General features: G+C 41.5%; 1 protein-coding gene across 4 annotated transcripts; it reads right to left on the reverse strand.

The window, feature by feature from the left end:
* Positions 1-755: 755 nt before the first annotated feature.
* On the reverse strand, positions 756-18,824 carry LOC143130795 (Fc receptor-like protein 5). Of its 4 annotated transcripts, none has more exons than XM_076290014.1 (15): positions 18,812-18,824; positions 18,011-18,071; positions 7,905-8,249; positions 7,254-7,487; positions 5,677-6,015; positions 5,268-5,501; positions 4,567-4,902; positions 4,219-4,473; positions 3,767-4,033; positions 3,388-3,654; positions 2,757-3,011; positions 2,357-2,453; positions 2,206-2,263; positions 1,641-2,095; positions 756-1,337 (listed from the first exon to the last, which is right to left on the reverse strand). In XM_076290014.1, exons 2-15 carry the CDS (start codon positions 18,057-18,059, stop codon positions 1,286-1,288), a joined length of 3,243 nt encoding a protein of 1,080 aa, XP_076146129.1. In that variant the 5' UTR covers positions 18,060-18,071; positions 18,812-18,824; the 3' UTR covers positions 756-1,285. The 4 variants fall into 4 exon arrangements, with proteins under 4 accessions (XP_076146129.1, XP_076146137.1, XP_076146144.1 ...); XM_076290022.1 differs by having other exon boundaries at positions 1,621-2,095; XM_076290029.1 differs by lacking the exons at positions 4,567-4,902; positions 5,268-5,501.
* Positions 18,825-20,414: the final 1,590 nt, after the last annotated feature.

Raw genomic sequence — 20,414 nt, forward strand, 5'->3', positions numbered from 1 at the left:
ATGCTTTATGTGGGCAACATTCTCTAACAGCGATCAATTTGTCATTTTTTCTGTCAAACAAGTTGTGAATTTGTTGAAACATTAAAACAGGGGACGACTTACTCTGTGCTCAAAGTGTTATGACGAGCTCCAGCGGACGAAACACTCGGAAGAATCTTGTGAACGATTTTCATTGGTTGTTGCGTTCAATCTTACCCAGCTACAGAGGTGCTATTTCCTGATTGGCTATTATGGCCCCTTTCTATTTCCTTGTTTTTTTTATTGGCTGGTAAGTGACAGGCTCGAGTCATGACTAAAGCATGCACGAAGATGCGCTCACTCATGAATGTCGTTTCCAGGGAGAGCAGCGTTAGAATTTTACTGGGGCACTGGAGACTTTTACTAAGGCACGTGCCCCAGTGAATAAGGTCTAGTGACGCCCCTGCCCTTGAGCAAGTTGCTCCGGGGACAATGTGATCCCTTGTAATAAAGCTGACATATGTAAGTCACTTTGGTCAAGAAGTGTCTGCTAAATGTAATGTAATATTGTGAGAGTGTATCATGATAGACACCTAATGTGTGTGGTAGTGGGCCTTTTTGGAAGAAAGTTCAGGGCCTTTTTTTAGTCTCAGTCCATCCCTGATCTTATCTAACTCTGGGGTAGGCAGCAACTAACCTCGTTCAAAGATAAGGATAAGTTGCAAAATGTATTTTTATACATTTATTGCAAATAAGTTTTGTGGGCAAATAAATAAACAAACAACAATCAAACAATATATATATAATATATTGTGTTTATTGTGTACTTTTTAGTAAATCTCTTCTACACACATGAGTATGATGCAATATATTAATTTGTCGGACACCAAAATAATGACACAAACAAACAAGCAAACAAAACACACACACACACACACACACACACACACACACACACACACACACACACACACGTCATCATCATAAACATATAATACCACATGTATTTTCTGTATGTCAGTTGAACAATATATAGCCAACAAGAAGCATAGCAAGTTTGTAAAATACAACTCAGGCACAAGGTAAATATGAAATTAAAATGTTGAAAACTGTGTTCTTAAACCACAAAATCAAGACTAATGGCTTCATACAGCTAAATACTACTACTACTACTACTACTGCTAATAATAATAATAATTATTATTAGTAGTAGTAGTAGTAGTATAACAATAATGCAAAAATGGATTCAGCAAGAAAATTTAATTTTTCTTGAAATCTTAGGATGCTACAAGCCTTTTGGGGTCAGGCACATTTTAGTCCTTTGTGTTCAGCTTCTGGGTTTGTTGACATTGCTGTAGATTGCAGTATCATCCTCGTCTCTGAAAGCATAATTGTTATTTTCATTAGTCATCTAGCTGGCTAACACTATCTTTAGCTTAGAGTCCATCAATAATGGCGGTTGTAGCATAAAGAGAAAAAGTAGCTTGGAGGCTAGCCTTAAAATCACCAACACCAGCACAGCCATCATTCACCAATGAAAGCTATAGCGAACTACCTGCTGTATTTTGGTGACACATATTTGGTAACACCAGGCAGTGGCTGGAGCACATAACTACACAGTGAACAGCCTGGTGAGGTCATGATGAAAAACTGAATATTAACCTCCATGCTCATTTACTCACTGGATGACTTCACGGGAGGGAGAACGGAACTTCACCGAGGCATACGTAACATCCTCTTCCTCTTCCTTCTTCTCTTGCGGCTGCACAGCTGGAGAATCTTGAGCCACGTCCTTATTTTTGACCTTGAACTGGACAGTGGCATACTGGACGTCATTTTCATCTCCTCCTGAGATTACTTGATCTCCTCCTAAGACCACTCTGTCTCCTCCTGAGTCCTCTTGATCTCCTCCTGAGTCGATTTTGTCTCCTCCTAAGTCCTCTTGATCTCCTCCTGAGTCCTCTTGATCTCCTCCTGAGACCTCTTGATCTCCTCCTAAGTCCTCTTGATCTCCTCCTGAGACCTCTTGATCTCCTCCTGAGACCACTTGATCTCCTTGTGAGTCCACTCTGTCTTCATGGTCAGATGTCAACAGCACTGCAGAAACGTGTTCATACACAGGACTGGGGTCTTCCGGCTAGGGGTTTACAGACACAGCAATAAAGACAGATGTAATGTTATCAGTGGACTACAGTATGGATGCATAACAGCATACGCTGGTGGAGTGACATTAACCAATATACACACCTGTCTATTGCCCACCATTGTACTTCTGTTCTCGGTGGTGGATATACCTTTCCCTCTTCTGTAGAAAAACAAAAACACACAAATAAGGGTTTAGTTCACAAATTGGGTAGGCCTATATTTAAAACAACAAATCTAACACTTAGACACCCACCTGCACACAAACACAAGCACCACTATTATAGCTACAGCTGGTATGATCCCCAAAGCAGCAAACAGCCCTGCTGGCATACCTGTCTGATGAATTATGGCTGCAAAGCAAGAAACATTACTCCATTAGTCCGCACACACACACACACACACACACACACACACACACACACACACACACACATGCATACATACACATGCATACATACAAATAAGCACATACTGTATATTTCAGTGATTTCTTTCATTTCATAAGTTACAATGAGATTAAAAACAAATCAACCTAGATTAATTTACACAGACCTATATGTATACGTTAGAAATAGCAGCTACTAAAACATTTTAAGAAAAAGGGATGTTTTAGAAATGGTAAATATAGTATTACAACAATGTGAAAATATTACCTGCGGAAGTCACTTCAATTTCAGAGGAGTTATGAGAGCCATATTCATTGTGTGCTACACAATAGTAAATGTCACCATCTGAGACACCAGTAAAGCTGCTGTTATTCCCTGTGGCCGTAAGAACAGAGCCACTGCTATTCTTCCTGTACCAGGAGTATGTGTGTACTGGGGGATTGGAGTCAGTGTTGCAGGTGAGAGTCACTAAACTTCCCTCTCCAGACGAACTAACCATCACTGATGTGTTCCTGGGGGAATCTAGTTAAGAAAAAAACATACAGGGTGACACATTTTGGTGGATTAGGACACATTTTGATTAAAATGTATTTTTGTATGGTAACACTTTACTTCACTTTACAACATAAGAGTGACATGACACTGTCATGAATCCGTGACACAGTCATGACACATGAAACCTAACCCTAATCCTAATCTCTAACCCTAATCCTAGCCCTAACCCTAACTTGTAAAAGCAAATGACACTTGCGTTATGTCATAAACGTTTATGACTTTTTATGACACATTCATGACAGTGCATGTCACTCTTATGTCAATACTGTCAAGTAAAGTGTAACCAAATGTATTTTGGTGTGAATATATTCAATGTAAGGATAAATAATTTAGCATTACTCACAGTAAACATTCACATGTAGCCCTGCAGAGTAACTGGATGCAACTGTGTTTGCCACTTCACAATAGTATTGCCCCATGTCCCCAGTGCTGATGTTAGTGAAGCTGAGATTCTGCTCTGATCCTAATGAAGTGTTAACTCTGTTGATCTTGTACCAGGTGTAGTTGTGCACTGGTGGGTTGGCATCACTGCTGCAGGTCAGAGTCACTGAATCACCCTCCACTATGTCGCCAGAAGGAGTGATTGATGCAGACGTGTTCTTTGGGCCATCTAGTTGGATTGGAGAGATAGAAATAAGATTGATGTTATTATATCAGCTTACTCAAAAATATATGGGGTAACTAATATAAAAATGTTTATTTTCAAAGTAAATGATACCCACAATGAACATCCACCAGAAATGGTTCAGAATCACTAGTTCCTGCACTGTTTTCAGCTCTGCAGTAGAACTGCCCGCTAAACTCCGAGCTGATATTGCTGATGTTCAACTGCTGTCCTGATCCCATAGAAAAGGTTTGACCCCTTTTCACCTTAAACCAGGTGTAGGTTGCTGGTGGGTTGGCATCACTGCTGCAGGTCAGAGTCACTGAGCTTCCCTCCAGTATATGACCAGAGAAACTTGGTGATGCTGACATATTTCTAGGAGTATCTGTATGAAATAAGTAGACATTTCTAAAAATTATTTAGCAGACTTATTTTTTTTATTTTATTTTTAATTTATACAATTATGCACCTAAATCAATATTGTATATTATGGCCAAACCATAGTCGTGGGCATATCCTTTACCAATGACAAGATCACACTTAACATATTGCTTAAACTGGTTCACTTACACATGACACTAAGAGTCCGTACAGGTGAGGGATGGTCCTCATATCCTCTCACAGTACAGGAGTAACTGCCTGAATCATCAATGCGTACTGGGTTTAGGTACAGGTATTCCATTGATGTCTGACTGTCTGCAATAGGGTGGGAGTTCTTGTACCAGATGTAAGAGGGGGGGTCACTCAAAGTGCAGGTGGTGCTGCAGATCAGTGTGGCACTCTCCCCTTCTTTCACTATATCAGGATCCATATTTACCAGCAAACCTGCAAAAAACAATCAGAGCAATCAGAATCATGTCTATGGTTAGTAAGCCAACATTGTAGAGAAACAAACGCATTCTGAATATGGTAAATTACCTGTTACAGACAGAGAGACAGGTTTTCCAGAAAACTCCTCGTCATCCTTATTTGTGGAAAATCTGAAGTAATATTGTCCTGTATGCTTCACACTAAGTTCCTTTATCCTTAGGCTGCAGTCATTCATTTTATTTCCAAGATATTCCACATGGTTGCGATATGTATTTTTCACACTAAAATCCATCCTCTCACCAGAACCCAAACTGGAAAACCAGAGTGGTGTTGTGACAGCATAGCCACTGGGGTAAGAATAGTAGCATGTTATGTCCACACAGGAACCTTCCACAACACAGATCTCCTGGTGGGTATATGTCACACTACTACAAGAAAATACACCTGCGCACACAGACACACACACACAGACACACACACACACACACACTTTTAAATCTATCAATCTGTAGTGATCTGAACAACCACCATAGTTTTTAATAACACATCATCTACAATACTGTGATGAAGATGAGTATTGCATAATGCTGACAGTAGGTACTACCACCACCAGGGGTGTAGTGGTAAAATAAGGTGGGTAAACTATGAATATGAATTATGAATTCCGTGATCACGGTAAGGTGGACTGCACCACATGAATTAATTTCCATTTCAAATTGGGTATAAATAAGATCTGCCACATGGGAGGAAGCTGTACAATACTCCATGCACTTGGTCCTCTGGATCTAAAACAGTGTAATTGCACTCACACACTGGTGGAGAGGGATGATCTTCATGTCCTCTGACAGCACAGGAGTAATGTCCACTGTCATCGTTACTGACCGGGTTAATCACCAGAGTGTTGCCGCTGGTCGTGTATTTGGCACCAACAGGTTGTCTGTTCCTGTACCAGATGTAGGTGGGTCTGGAGTTCGGAGGGCAGGTGGAGGTGCAGGTCAGTGTCACTCTCCGATTCTCTCTGTTTTTATTCACCTTTAGTGGACCTATGAGGATCAGAAAATGAAATGGATGTTTCAGTAAAACCATTGTTTCTGTAAATATATGAAAATATACTAGATAGATAGATAGATAGATAGATACTTTCTTACGTTATACTTTATTGATCCCCAAGGGGAAATTCAAGACATAAACACTAAATAGATATAAACACTAAATTACCTGCCACACTGAGAGAGACATCAGTTTTTCCGTTCCACCTCCCAGTTGTGTCATTAGTTTCAAATCTGAAGTGATATTTTCCTTTGTGATTCAAACTAAGTTCCTTTATCCTTAGGCTGCAGTCATTGTTTTTATTTCCAATATATTCCACATGGTTGTCATATGTATTTTTCACACTAAAATCCATCCTCTCACCAGAACCCAAACTGGAAAACCAGAGTGGTGTTGTGACAGCATAGCCACTGGGGTAAGAATAGTAGCATGTTATGTCCACAGAGGAACCTTCCACAGCACAGATCTCCTGGTGGGTATATGTCACGCTCCAGCAATGTGATACACCTGGACAGTGTCGGGAAGTAATGGAATATGTAACAGGATTACATATTCAAAATACTAAATATGAGTAACTGTATTTAAACATTGTAACAAAACTCCTTGTACAGAACTTGTAACTTCCTGTTTACCGGGCATTCTGAGCGTAGAATGTTTTCTCCAGTAATATTTTTAATATTAAAAATATTAAAAAAGAATATTCTTCTGTAATGTGGCATGTGTGTGTACTTATTATGTTGAAGTACTTAGAATTGGCATTCAGAATACAGTCACACTATTTAAGGGATTGCATTTGAAATTGTTAGAACATGTATAGGCCAGGGGATTTCAAACTCAAATTCAATGTTTTTTTTAACCAAACCATGTACCCTATATCTCTCAGGTGGTTCCATTCTCTTTCTCTCTCTGTTTATATTGACAGTCTAAGTGAAAAACCTTGCAGGGAATGTTAAATGTAAAATGAGTTTTGTTGTATAGGCCAATAAGTCCCATACCCAGCCAGCATGTTTTAAGGTTCTTGTTTCTTGACAGTGTTCTGCAAAAAGGCATATAACTCCCCTTGTGTAGTCTTAATCTATTTCCTACCTTGTTTAGGATTTGGTAGTCTTTTAGCCTATACGCAGACAACACATCTCTGTCGTAGGTTATTTGACACAGTGACATTAACGGTGTTTCATAGCACATTGGCTTATTTATCAATCCATCCTCCTCACTGTAAAGCAGGTTGTGGGTTGTTGTTGACATTAACCATGGGTCTTACAACTTCACATAACCTCACATAATTGTTTCATTCACTGCTAATGAAAAATATATTGATGTAATCCAAAGTATCCAGAATGCATTATTCACTTTGAGTAATCTATTGGAACACGTAACAAAATAAAATGTATTCTGTTATCTGTAGTAGAATACATTTTAAAAGTAACCTCCCCATCACTGCACTTGGACACACACATCACACACACACACACACACACACTCACACACACACTCTCACACACACACACACACACACACACACACACACACACACACACACACACACACACACTCACACACACACACTCACACACACACACACACACACACATACACACATACACACACTTTTAAATCTGTCCATGTACTAATCTACACACAATCTGAACTATGTAGTGATTTGAACAATACATGAATTGTGCCACATGGGAAAAATATTCCAAGCACTTGGTCCTCTGAATCTAAATCAGTGTAATTGCACTCACACACTGGTGGAGAGGGATGATCTTCATGTCCTCTGAGAGCACAGGAGTAATGTCCACTGTCATCGTTACTGACCGGGTTAATCACCAGAGTGTTGCCGCTGGTCCTGTATTTGGCACCAACAGGTTGTCTGTTCCTGTACCAGATGTAGGTGGGTCTGGAGTTCAGAGGGCAGGTGGAGGTGCAGGTCAGTGTCACTCTCAGATTCAGTTCCCTTTTATCCACCTTGAGTGGACCTATGAGAATCAGAGAGCTTACTGTATACACTCCATATACTACTAAATATCTCATATCTTAGTTCTAATATGGATGGTTAAATGAATGCTGATATTTTCAATAGTTAGAGAGAGGTCAGCAGACTGACTGCTTGTGGTATACCCTCTGGAGAGGTTTTCAGAGAGAAGGTTATCTAAGAGTGACCACTAATTAGCTGATGTAATGCAACTATCAAACAGATGATTGAATCATGTAAGGTAGTCAAGGATAACATAAACCAGTGTCACCTTCTTATCCTGGTAAAAAATCAATATCCCTTGGTGAACGTCATAAGTGGTCAAATGAGTGTTTATAATGGAATTTAACCATGACATTGCATACATGACATTCAATGTATAATCAGATCAATATGCTGACTGTTGGATTTAAATAATTACCTGTCATATAAAGAGTCACCTCTTTGCCAGCATATTTTCCAACCGGATCATCTGTTATAAACCTAAATCTATATTTCAGCCCATGGTCTGTGTCTCTCAGATTTTTAATCCTGAGAGTACAGTCATGCTCTTTATTCCCCCGATATTCAGCTCGATCTCGATAGTCTTCACTCTGAAACAAGTCTTCAGGATCCTTGCCTTCCTCCCATTTTGTAAACCAGAATGCTTTCTTAACTGTGTCCTTTGTTGGATAGGTGTATGTGCAGGGAATATCCACTGCAGACCCAGCTGGTGCACAGATCTCTGTTAAGCTGTATTCCACACCATACGTATTTCCTAAAACACCTAAACAAAATACATGAACGTTTGTAAATTCACATTTTATTTTTGATTAATTTTCACTACTCCCAAAACTATTGATAAGAAGAATCAAAACAATGGATCAAATAATTGAAACATTTTGAAATCACTTTATACATGGTGTTCATGGTGAAACTATGTGTAGAACAGTACAGCATAATATGGATTTGCAAAGAGGGTGTTAAAGCAAATGCTATTTGCACCCAGGTGTTAATAGCAATAAATGGTAGGGTTGTCAATTGATTAAAAAAAATAATCTAATTAATTACATACTCTGTGATTAATTAATCTAAATTAATCGCATATATGATTTTTGCTGTGAAAGTATTTTAAATATTTAAATTCAAATGAATCATTGAATAATCAGCATTAGTGACATTAAAGTTCAAAAACTCTTTTATTATTATTTTAATAATGGCCATAATAATCTATGATATGACCTAATATGCTGAGGAAATAAATTAAAAAGTGCTTCGGGAAGAAGTTTTTTTTATCACATACATTGCAGTAGCCTAGAAATCTAGACGCACCCTAGCGGCGGCAAATTAATTTGCTCAGCCTGTACGTCTAGTATCGAACCATAGGAATTTCTATTGGCGTAACACCGTGGATGTTCTCCAATCACAGCGCTCTATTTCGTTAGAGAGTCTTAAGGCGGGCTTAACAGGATAACGACATCCTGCGACGGTGAACAACAAGGAAGGTGGCTATGGCGAACGAAGAGCGGTTGTTTGAATCGGCGTTGGCGTCAACTTTGGAGGAGTTGGACTTGTGCTTTTCTTTGAAAGTAGAGCAACACAATGCACTTAAGTCATTCCTTTCGAAGAAGGATGTATTTGCCGTTTTGCCGACCGGATACGGATATGGTCGTAGCGCTGGCCTATTGCATGCCTAGGCAGTTTGAAAGACAATTCTCTGCCCGCCCCTTGGATTAAGCAGGTGAATGATTCGATTCCAGACTATACATTTCAATGATATAGGATGGCCCGCCAGGCTAACATTGCAGAGTACTTTATTTTAATCAACACTTTATTTTTATCAACACCATCAGGACGTTTTTGAAAAGTAAATGTACCAATCAATGATCTAGGCAGCACTCTCTCTCTCCTTCATTTTACAGTCTAATGGTTACTGACTACAACGGCTCAGGGTCAAAGGTCATACAGAATCGATTAATCTGCGTTATTTTTTTTAATCAGTTATTTTTTCTCAAATTAATTAATCGAAATTAATCAGTTATTTTGACAGCCCTAATAAATGGTATTTGTACCTGGAGGGAATAGCCTACATGGCTATTTACATCTGGGTGTACATAGCATAGCATAACATAGCATAGCATAGCATAGAAGAGACATGTATGGGTGTCTGTAGCCAGCAATGCTATTTACACCTGGACACACTGTATCTATGTTTTAGAAACATTAGTCTATCTGTCATTAGTCTATCTGTCTGCTGCCCTGTTGGGATTTATTCTCTGATAATGATCAGTGGACATTAGCCCTTAACTATGCGGTTTCCCTATGACCATTGCAGAATTTCTGAAATTGCATGTTTTATGTTGATTTGCAGTGGTTGGGAGACTTGTGATTGTTGTCATTTTGTATTATTATAATGAGTGCAGATGGACTCATTGTGGCAAGTGCTATTAATAGTAGCTGGGTGCAAATAGACACTCTAGGATGTTAAACTGGAAACATTATAGAATATCATTAATCAGTAGCCTATAAATCTAGACGCATTCTAACAGCAGCAAAGTAATTTGCTGCCAGGAAGGGTCTAGCAACTCTCCGTTGGCTTGCGAGCTGGAAAAATTAAACTTCGATAAGGCTAATTACATTGTGTATAGAGTCGGTAGGCGGGCTTAACATAATGATTGATGGCAGTTGCAACGGTTTGGCGTGAATTCCCTGCTACTAGAAAACAAAGAAGATGGATGTTGCTGTTGGTGAACAGCGTAACACGAGTTAAGCTTTTTTTAAGTTAGCAAAAGTTTGAACTAGCCAACTAGCTCTGCTGGTGGGAAAACGCATGGGACTCATGAGTTGTAGCGCTATCCTATTGCGTGCAGAGGGAATTTGAAAGACATCCGATTATCCCGCCCCTCGGACTGAGCACTGCGAATGGTCAGTCCCCAAACCTTACATGCTTGATTATGATTGGCTGAATGAATTGCATTCAATGACGTTATTGTAAAACCCAGCACAACCCTTCACACTGACCACATGTCATTCTATGTCACTGCGCTACAATGAATTGATACAAATTAAGTTGCTGCGCCTCAACATTTCTTGGCAATGCTGATAAAATAAATATGGTTATGGTTATGGTTATGGTTATGGATTTAGCAGACGCCTTTGTCCAAAGCGACATATAAATACAAAACAACATAATAATATTTAAAAATGAACAGGGAACAGATTAAAATCTAGGTCAAATATAGTAAGGAGAATAGTTGTAGTACACAATAATATCAATTCAATCAATAGCCTAATAAAAAAAGCAATGTAAAAAAGGGGAAAGGCAATAATAAAACAATAATGTCAATTCAATCAATAATATAAAAACAATAACATGCTAAGACTACATTAAGGAGAATATCAATAATAAACAATAATGTCAAATTAATTAACAGCCCAATTAAAATAAAAACAACATTATATAAACCATAACACATAAGCGCTTAAACAACTAAGTATATGTTGAATAGGAATGTCTTTAGACCCCTCTTAAACGACCCAAAACTACCACAGGAACGGAGAGCACTGGGCAGTTCATTCCACCAACATGGAACCACTGAAGAAAAGAGTCTGGAATTAGACCCAGTTTTTATGACTGGTCGACACAACATACGCTTACCAGAAGACCGCAGTGGGCGGTTGGGCATGTAAGGCTTGATTATTGAATTAAAATAACTAGGAGCAGATCTAGTTAGTGTCCTATAGGCCAAAGTGAGAGATTTAAATTTAATTCTGGCTACTATAGGGAGCCAATGGAGAGTAACTAGGAGAGGAGTTACATGTGTCCTCTTTGGCTGATTGAAGACCAGGCGTGCTCCAGCATTTTGAATCAGCTGTAATGATCGATCTTGTTACACAAGCGGGTAAGCCAGCTAATAGTGAATTACAATAGTCCAGCTTAGAGATGACCATGGTCTGAACAAGAAGTTGTGTGGAATCTTGTGTCAGATAAGGTCTGATCTTCCTAATGTTGTAAAGCATAAACCGGCATGATTTTGCAATAGAAGCTATATGCTCAGAGAAGTTAAGTCGGTCATCAATTACAACGCCCAAGTTTCGTGCCGATCTAGTTGGGGTCAGTGAAGTTGAGTCAAGCTGGATGTTAATCTGTTGGGGAATAGCTGTTTTAGCTGGAAACACCAAAAACTCTGTTTTTGAGAGATTAAGCTGAAGGTGCCGATCTTTCATCCAGGCTGAAATATCCTTAAGGCATGCAGAAATCCGGTGGGAAACACTAGAGTCATCAGGTGGGAAAGACAGGTAAAGTTGAGTGTCGTCTGCATAACAGTGATAGTCAAATCCATGGGAGCGAATGGTATCACCTAAGGAAGTGGTGTAAATAGAGAAAAGCAAGGGTCCTAATACTGATCCCTGAGGCACACCTGTGGTGAGGGCATGAGACTTAGATACCTGTCCCTGCCAAGACACGTTGAAAGAACGCGCTTTAAGGTAAGATTCAAACCAGTCAAGAGCTTTTCCAGAAATTCCCAGTTCAGATAGTATAGATAGGAGAATGTCATGGTTAACAGTATCAAAGGCTGCAGATAAATCTAGTAGAATTAATACTGATATCTAGCTAGAACAATGATTATAATAAATCATAACATTTCTTGCCATGTATATCTAGCAACTGTTACTCAAACATGTCCTAAAACAACCCTTAAAGGAACACGCCACCCAATGTCAGTAGTAATATATGTTCTTACCTTAACTTTCACGAGTTGAGTCATACCTCTCCCGTGTCGGTACGTGCACTCAAACACTCTGGTGTTAGCATGTTGCTATGCTAGCGGGCTCAGACGTAGCCAGACGTAGAACTAATCAAAACCACGTTTTCCCGACTTAAAAGATTCACTGAACAAAAATGCTGATGTGGTACATGAAAATGTAGCTAAAAATGTGGAGAATACAATGCAATCAAGCATTTTGGACGATATATTTGCACAAGCTGGCAGAATAGGCAACATGCCGATGTGTGTTTTATTTGGAGACTGTTTTGCGAGACAGAGACTGAGTTTGCTGCTGATATTCTGGGGATAGGCTACAACATAGCCAATGTAGGACTTTAGCCTTTTAATATAGCCTATTTACTGCATTGGATCAGTCTGTCTAGAACAGGCAAGAGCTTTCTAGCCTCACGTCAGCAGCGCTGCAACACCCATATACATTAAAACAACCAGCGGATGGTGGGCAGGTGCGGTTTTGAAAATTGGTCAAAAAACTTGGGTGCTGATGGATGGCGGATGGATGATAAGTTTTGCTATGCAGTTATGGTTGAAATAATAGCCCATCAGCGCATCTCTAGTGTGTGTGTGCCTCTCTCTCGCTCATTGTAGTTCTCCTGTTTATTCGCTTGGAAAATCGCCACCTTTCATGTTGTTTGACCGTAGACATTTTAATCAACTACTCGTGTAACTGTATCTATGTCGGGAAAACGTGGATGTTTTTGATTACTTCTACGTCTGAGCCCGCTAGCATGGCAACATGCTAACACATTCGCACCGCGCACCAGAGCGTTTGAGTGCACGTACCGACACGGGAGAGGTATGACTCAACTCGTGAAAGTTAAGGTAAGAACATATATTACTACTGACATTGGGTGGCGTGTTCCTTTAACACTAGAGTCTGCAGGTTCCTGTGATTTTTGTATGCTTACCCTAACCATATAACCCTAACACTAACTCTAACCCTTCACATAACACGTCCTCTCCTACCTATGCCCCCACCCAACACCAGATACATTCACACACATAGACCCCCTAGGCCCACACATACACGCACATATGCATCCACCCTAGCCTCCACTAGACCCCCCTCTTCTTCACACACACACCCTACTCCACCACCAGACATGTACACAAACACTCTCAGACACGAACCAGATCCCCTCACACGCCAACAAGCCAAACACTATTTTAAACTAATTCAAGTCACACATCACAAACAGATCACACACACAGCTCTGGACACACACACTTTCCCCACAGGCATGCACAGACAGGTCACTAAACTCACGGAATTCATCAAACCAGCCGCCCCCACACCCCAGACACTAGAACTACTCAAAAACAACACCACACAGTGGATGGAGCAGAGCATGCAGATTTTACACAACCACTACACTTCACAGATTTTAAACTTCACTACACTTTTACCACCTTTTAACAATACAGCCTTTCAAATAGCGTGTGGCTGGGCCAGGAAGAGGTACCAGAAAAGATTCACCGACTCCACTCTTCCCACAGTTCACCTGGCCCTCAACCCCCCTACCCCGGCCCCTTTGCCCATACCCCCTCTTTCCCATACCCCCCCACCTAACTTAACATGCCTCTCAGATTTTCCACCACTTTCATCCACAACCTCACCATCACACACAAACACAGACACATTAGCTCAAACACTTTCCTACCCTACTTCCACTTCCCCTCCCACTTCCACCCTTCCAACCATACACAATCACAACACAACACCAGGATCCACCAACCTTCAGACTCACACACATACAACACGGACAGCTGACACACACACTACACCACACTCTACACCTCCCCGCACTCCTACCAACACAACCACACACCTTTCCCCCTACATAACATCACAAGCACATACAGCAGAACCACTACCCCAGCGTCCCAAATTTAGAGTCACAACACAGTTTCACCACACAGCACACAGCCAACCTGAAGCAAACACTACCCCCACCACCACACACTCACCCAGGCCAACACCTACACAACCCCCCAACCATTTAGTAGTGCATACCCTCGATAACATAACTCCCTTATCCCCACAGCACCCACCAGAGGAGGAGAGGGAGACTCCGGCGCCTCCACAGCTGGAGAGGGCGATGACGAAAGGGCGGACTCATCAAGTCAAACGATTTGTCACAACCGCAGCTGAGCCCTCTCCATCACCAGCTGTGGGACCGCCGGAGACACCCAATCCTCCTATCCCTTCCACACCCCACACCTCCACCTCACCACACACCATTTGCAACCTCCTCCTACAACCCACACCACCCACTACACATCTCTTCCACCCCACTTACCACCGTGCCCTTAGAAATAAACTGGAAGAATGGTCCATTACAATACACAAACCCCTAGTTTTCATAGGAGATTCAAATCTCAATAGGATTCCCCCCTTCACCCATCCCGATGTACAAATTGACAGTTACCCCGGAGCCACCATCTACCATTTTGCCAAACTCTTACAAAAAACCACCCCCCTTCCCCAAGTGAAGTCGGTGGTCTTGTCAGTGGGCCTCAACAACAAGGACCACGACCCCAAAAACACCAGCATCAGACAATTCCTCATCCTCTACAAACATGCTTCTACAGTTTTCCCCGATGCAATCATACACATTCCACTTATAAATTTCTCACCCCGCCTCACTACCCAACAGAAGGACAACCTCACTCACATTAACAACTTTATAACTTCCCACTTCCCCCACATCCCCACTATCCCCCCAGACACCTTTCACACCACCCAAGATAACATACACTGGACACCCCATACAGCTCAGACTATCTTTACACACTGGTGCCAATACTTACATTTTCAATAACTCCACCCATAACCCTGGCCCCCCCTACTCCCACCCCCACCCCCCCTCCTGCACATTCACCCCCTCAACCCACTCCCACCCTCCCTCATGATTTAATCATGAACCTCTCCACCCTTTTCCAACCCACTTCCCCACAACGCTCTCTGTTGGAAAGGGGGCTTACATTCATTCCACACACCACTCGGATTGACCGGGAGGAACTCCAGAGGGACCTACACCTTTATCACCGCCGCCTCAAAATTCTCCAGCACTTTCCCTCAGACGACACCTACACGCCCACCCCTTTCACTCTTCCCTCCACTTGGGAACCCCACACTTCACAATTAGATAAGAAATTAGTTAAACACATTCACAGGGACAGGCAGGCACTCAATTCCTTTCTCAGGCACCTCCCTCCCCCCACCACCAGTAACCTCACACTAGCAGAAAAACAGGCCATTTCACAACTCACCAACAATAAATTCATAGTCATCAAACCGGCGGATAAGGGTTCCAAAATTGTAATCATGGACACCCATCACTACCTCACTGAAGCACACAGACAGCTTAACAACACCCAGTTCTATTCACCCATTGCACAGTCCACCCAACCCGCAGCACAGTCAGAAATCCGCCGGTTAGTCACCTCACTCTACCAACAACACTTTATTAACCATAAACAAAGCATATTTTTACAAGGACCAGATCACCCCCGACCACGTCAATTCTATCTCCTCCCCAAAATTCACAAACCCCCACACACCTGGACAGTTCCCTCTCAGGTTCCTCCTGGTCGTCCCATAGTGTCAGACTGCAACAGCACCACATACAACATATCCATCTATATTGACTCCTATCTTAACCCCCTTTCCAACAGACACCCCTCCTACCTCAAGGATACATACCACTTCCTCACCAGGCTTCGACCCATGGCAGTCCCACACCACACTTACCTCTTCACCTTAGACGTAGATAGCCTTTACACCAATATCAACACCCCCGCCGGATTACAAGCAGTTCAAAACACTTTTCAAAAGTACCCAGACCCTCACAGACCGGACACCATCCTCCTGCAACTTTTAGAAATCTGTCTCACTCACAATGATTTTAACTTTGACAATAAACTTTACCTACAAGTACATGGGACTGCCATGGGTCAACGCTTTGCACCTTCCTACGCCAACATTTACATGAGTGAGTGGGAGCAGGCCGCCTTAGCCAAGTGCCCCCTTCAACCCACTTTTTATTTTCGTTTTCTGGATGACATCATTGGAGCTTGGCCACACCCCCTACAGGATTTCAACACTTTTTTAGACACCTTAAACTCACATCACCCATCCATCTCACTCAAGGCCACTATTGACCCCCACCAGATTAATTTTCTAGACACCACCATCTTTTTCACCCCCGTTTCACCCACACACAAAACTTTTAGATCTAAAGTTTATTTTAAACCCACAGACACTCATTCACTTTTACACAAGCACAGTAATCACCCCAAACACACGTTTAGATCCATAGTTAAATCACAAATAATCCGCTTTCACCGCATCTGCTCCTTTCCCACAGACCTTCACCATGCCATACAACAACTCTTTCAAGCCCTCCGTAAGAGGCACTATTCTAAACGTTTCCTCCGCCACATCAAGCACTTGACTCTGGCCGGCCTTGCTCCCACTCACTCATACACCCCAAACACTTGCCCATCACCCACTCCCACACCAGACCTTCCTCCTAACCCCAACCCGGACCCCGACCCAGACCCAGATCCTCATCCCAACCCTTTTCCTAACCTTAACCCAAACCCTTTTCCTAACCTTAACCCTAACCCTTTTCCTAACCCTAACCCCAACCCTCTTCCTAACCCTAACCCCAACCCTTTTCCTAACCCCAACCCTCTTCCTAACCCCAACCCTGACCCACCCCATCTCCTGCCCCTTATTGGCACCTATTCACACGGCATACAACACCTACACCACACACTGAAACAACATTATACTGAATTCCAAACAACAGACCCCACCTTCCAACACCACACACTCATCTCTGCATATAGACGAAATAAAAACCTCAAGGACCTCCTCATACGCACCACCTTCACCCGCCACCTACAACCCCCACCCCCTAAAGAAAACCTACACTTCACCCCTCACTTATTCATCACTAATATTCACAGTCACTGCTCTGCACCCATTAACCCTTTAAATTTAGACACTCCTAATTTAGTTTATGCCATCACCTGTACTTTTTGTCACATGTTGTACATCGGGGAAACTGGACATACACTACGCACACGCCTCAAACAGCATCTGCACAACATACACAAAAATACACTCAACACTTACCTCGTCACACACTTCCAAACGCACGACATCACACATTTGAGGGTCTGTGGCCTTGAAGGGAACCCAGGCTGGACTGTTTTACAGAGGAAAAGAGCAGAGAGATTGTGGATTTTAAAACTTCAAACATTACACCCAACAGGTTTTAATGAAAAATTAAATTGAAATTTTAAACCACTCTGTGTCTTTTTTTACAGCTCCTCTCTTTATCCTTTTAACTTATTTATTTTATTTTATTTTACTTTATTTTATTTGACTTTTAGATGGGATTAGTGGGGCGGGGACAACTGGCCAGTGCATAATGGTCCAAACAACCACTCACCAAAGAAAATTTTAATTCTAATTTACTAACACTAACACTAACTCTAACTCTAACACTAACCCTAACTCTAACACTAACACTAACACTAACTCTAACACTAACACTAATCCTAACTCTAACTCTAACACTAACACTAACCATAACTATAACACTAACCCTATAGCGCCTTCCATGCAGCTCTACCCTGAAGTTGACTATCGGGGGCTCAAAAGATCATATATTGAAAAGAGATTTTGCATGAAGCTCATGTTTGTATCTATGACATCAGTATAAAGAATACAGATAGATTGCCAGACCTGGTGCAGACAGAAGGAATGCAACGAAAAGGGGTCCACAGACGGACATGTCTGCATCAACCTGTAATTATGCACATCATCAAAATAATGATTATGGTGGAGACAATGTACTGTGGATCAGTGGAGACAATATGCTGTGGATATCACATTAGTTTCTCACTTACTGGTAGATATGGAACATGAGCATATGAATTAAGTCATCTGACTATAGTGTGATATTGGATATCACATTAGTTTCTCCTTTGCTGGTAGATGTGGCATGGAACCGGAGAACATGAATTAAAAAATCTTTACCCCTTATCAATACTAAGACTAAAACAACAATAACAACAGTAAGAGTTTGCTGCTGGCAGCTTAATGTTAGTCTCTATTACATTACAGTAGAGAGCACAAACACTTATCAGGACTTAGCGATAAAGCTGTCTCCTGCAAGAAAAGAGGGAGACTCGTCGTCACACCTCAAAGGAATTGCAAGTTCTTGACTTAGCATACTGTAATGGTTCCTTTCCACATCACATCTTATTTGATGACTATGTCTAATCCCAATATCTGTTTCTGCTCATGATTATTACCAGAAATAAGGAAACAAATCCAACAGTGTTGCCATTATAGTTCTCTTTCTCTAATATAACAGCAAAGTTATTGCAAGTCATTGAACATACATCATGTAATGGTTCAATTCAATGTCACATATTAATTATACATATTTCCAACCTATTTGTCATTTAATAACTAAATCAGACTAAACAGCAATCTTTTGCAGAACAGGAAGCGTAGGACATTAGAATATTCTGTACTTACATTTAGAGGAACAAAATGTTTCACCCCAAATGACAGTCAGCATGAGAATTGCCCAGATAAAACTGGGGTGGGAGGAGCTAATTATGCTGCTGTTGAGCTACGTTTAAGCTCTTCCCTTTCTCATTGGTCACCCTGTGGCCTTCAACTGTGAAAATACACTCAGAATGTGACAGTTTTGCTCCAGCATGCCTTCCCCTCTTTTAACAAACTTTCTCACATTTCTCAATCCTCCCTTCCTTACACCACCAGGCCAATGTCTAATGAGCACATGATCACTAACATGTTCTAGAACCATTCATATGAGCCTGGAGGTGAACGAGACACCTGTCGCATGTTTATAATGTTACACCTGTTACATACAGACAAAATGCTCTTGTCATCATGTCTCTTTCCTTTATTTCAGACATTGCCCCTGAATGTTCACCTTGACGTCTGCAATTGTCATAAAGGTGATTGTTTGTCATAAAGTTGTCATTTCATACACCACTATCAAATGTGTTGAATATTGCTAATAGTAAAACATTGTTTATTCCTAGTTCAAGATTGACCCTATTCTGGAGACTGAAAATGTATATTTTGTTCTATGCCTGAGTTTCTGTTAGATATGAGGACGTTGATGGTTGTGGATGACTGAAGTGGTGTACACACACACACGGGCACAGCCCGTAGTGTTAAAGGGGAACTCCGGCCGATTACAACATAGAGCCCTGTTAATCAAGGTCACAGACTACTGCCGGTAGGGAGGGAAATGGTGGGGGGGGTGCTACCTAACTTGAATTATCCTGAAAGTGGATAGCGCAGCCAGGGGTTGTGGCTAGATGGGATACAGCTACGGAAGTCACGTAACAGATAGTGAAATCTCCAGTGAAATCTCCATAGAAATAAACAGTATCAGGACAGGAAGTAACCTAACCCTAATCCTAACCCTTAGCTGTATCCCTTCTAGACACCACCGCAGCGGGGCAGCTACAAAGCTACACTATGGGAGCAGAGTGTAGACTGTGTTTGTGCCTATTAACAGACCCAAACTGCCATTACAAGTGCTGTGCAACATGAGCAGGATGCTTATGAGATTGAAATTGTGAAGAAACAGTACAAAATCCAGTCCTTGGACTATACAGGAACCTCAGAAACCTCGACCTTGGGAGACAGAGGTAAATGACTGCCTGTACAAACACTGGATTCATACAGTTTTTATTTATTTAACAACAGGGCCAGAAACTGTCAAAAACATGATGCTCAGCAGACAATTGTGTAATTTTGTACTCCACCATCAAATGTGTTCAACGTTGCTGATAATGTGACAGCACTTTTTCTATTTCAAATGAGTTCTGAAACACCTCTCTATGATCTTACTGCTGGACCTCCCAGCCAAACAAACCATACATCACAGCATCATAATCTCTTGCTCCTACCAAGATCACAAGAAACTTGGGAGTCGTGACGACCAGCTAACATTCTCTTCCCATGTTGCCTCTGTCGCCTGGTCGTACCGCTTCGCACTATTCAATATAAAATGAATCAGGCAGTAACCAACACGCCACCCAGCTCTTGGTACTGACATTGGTTATCTCTCGCCTTGATTACTGTTACTGTAACACTC

Source organism: Alosa pseudoharengus, unplaced genomic scaffold (assembly GCF_046254945.1).
Source record: "Alosa pseudoharengus isolate Yale_2024_CS ecotype anadromous, Long Island Sound unplaced genomic scaffold, YU_APseudo_1.1 YU_APseudo_1.1_scf_1, whole genome shotgun sequence".
Classification (NCBI taxonomy): domain Eukaryota; kingdom Metazoa; phylum Chordata; class Actinopteri; order Clupeiformes; family Clupeidae; genus Alosa; species Alosa pseudoharengus.

What these genes read in the sequence shown, in the direction of transcription:
- LOC143130795 (XM_076290014.1), bottom strand. Translation starts at nt 18,059, where the DNA reads ATGTCCGTCTGTGGACCCCTTTTCGTTGCATTCCTTCTGTCTGCACCA. An exon ending in GTGCTTGTGTTTGTGTGCAG is followed by an intron (nt 2,264 to 2,356) that starts GTGGGTGTCTAA and finishes GTTTTTCTACAG; the next exon opens with AAGAGGGAAAGGTATATCCA. An exon ending in CAATGGTGGGCAATAGACAG is followed by an intron (nt 2,096 to 2,205) that starts GTGTGTATATTG and finishes GTAAACCCCTAG; the next exon opens with CCGGAAGACCCCAGTCCTGT.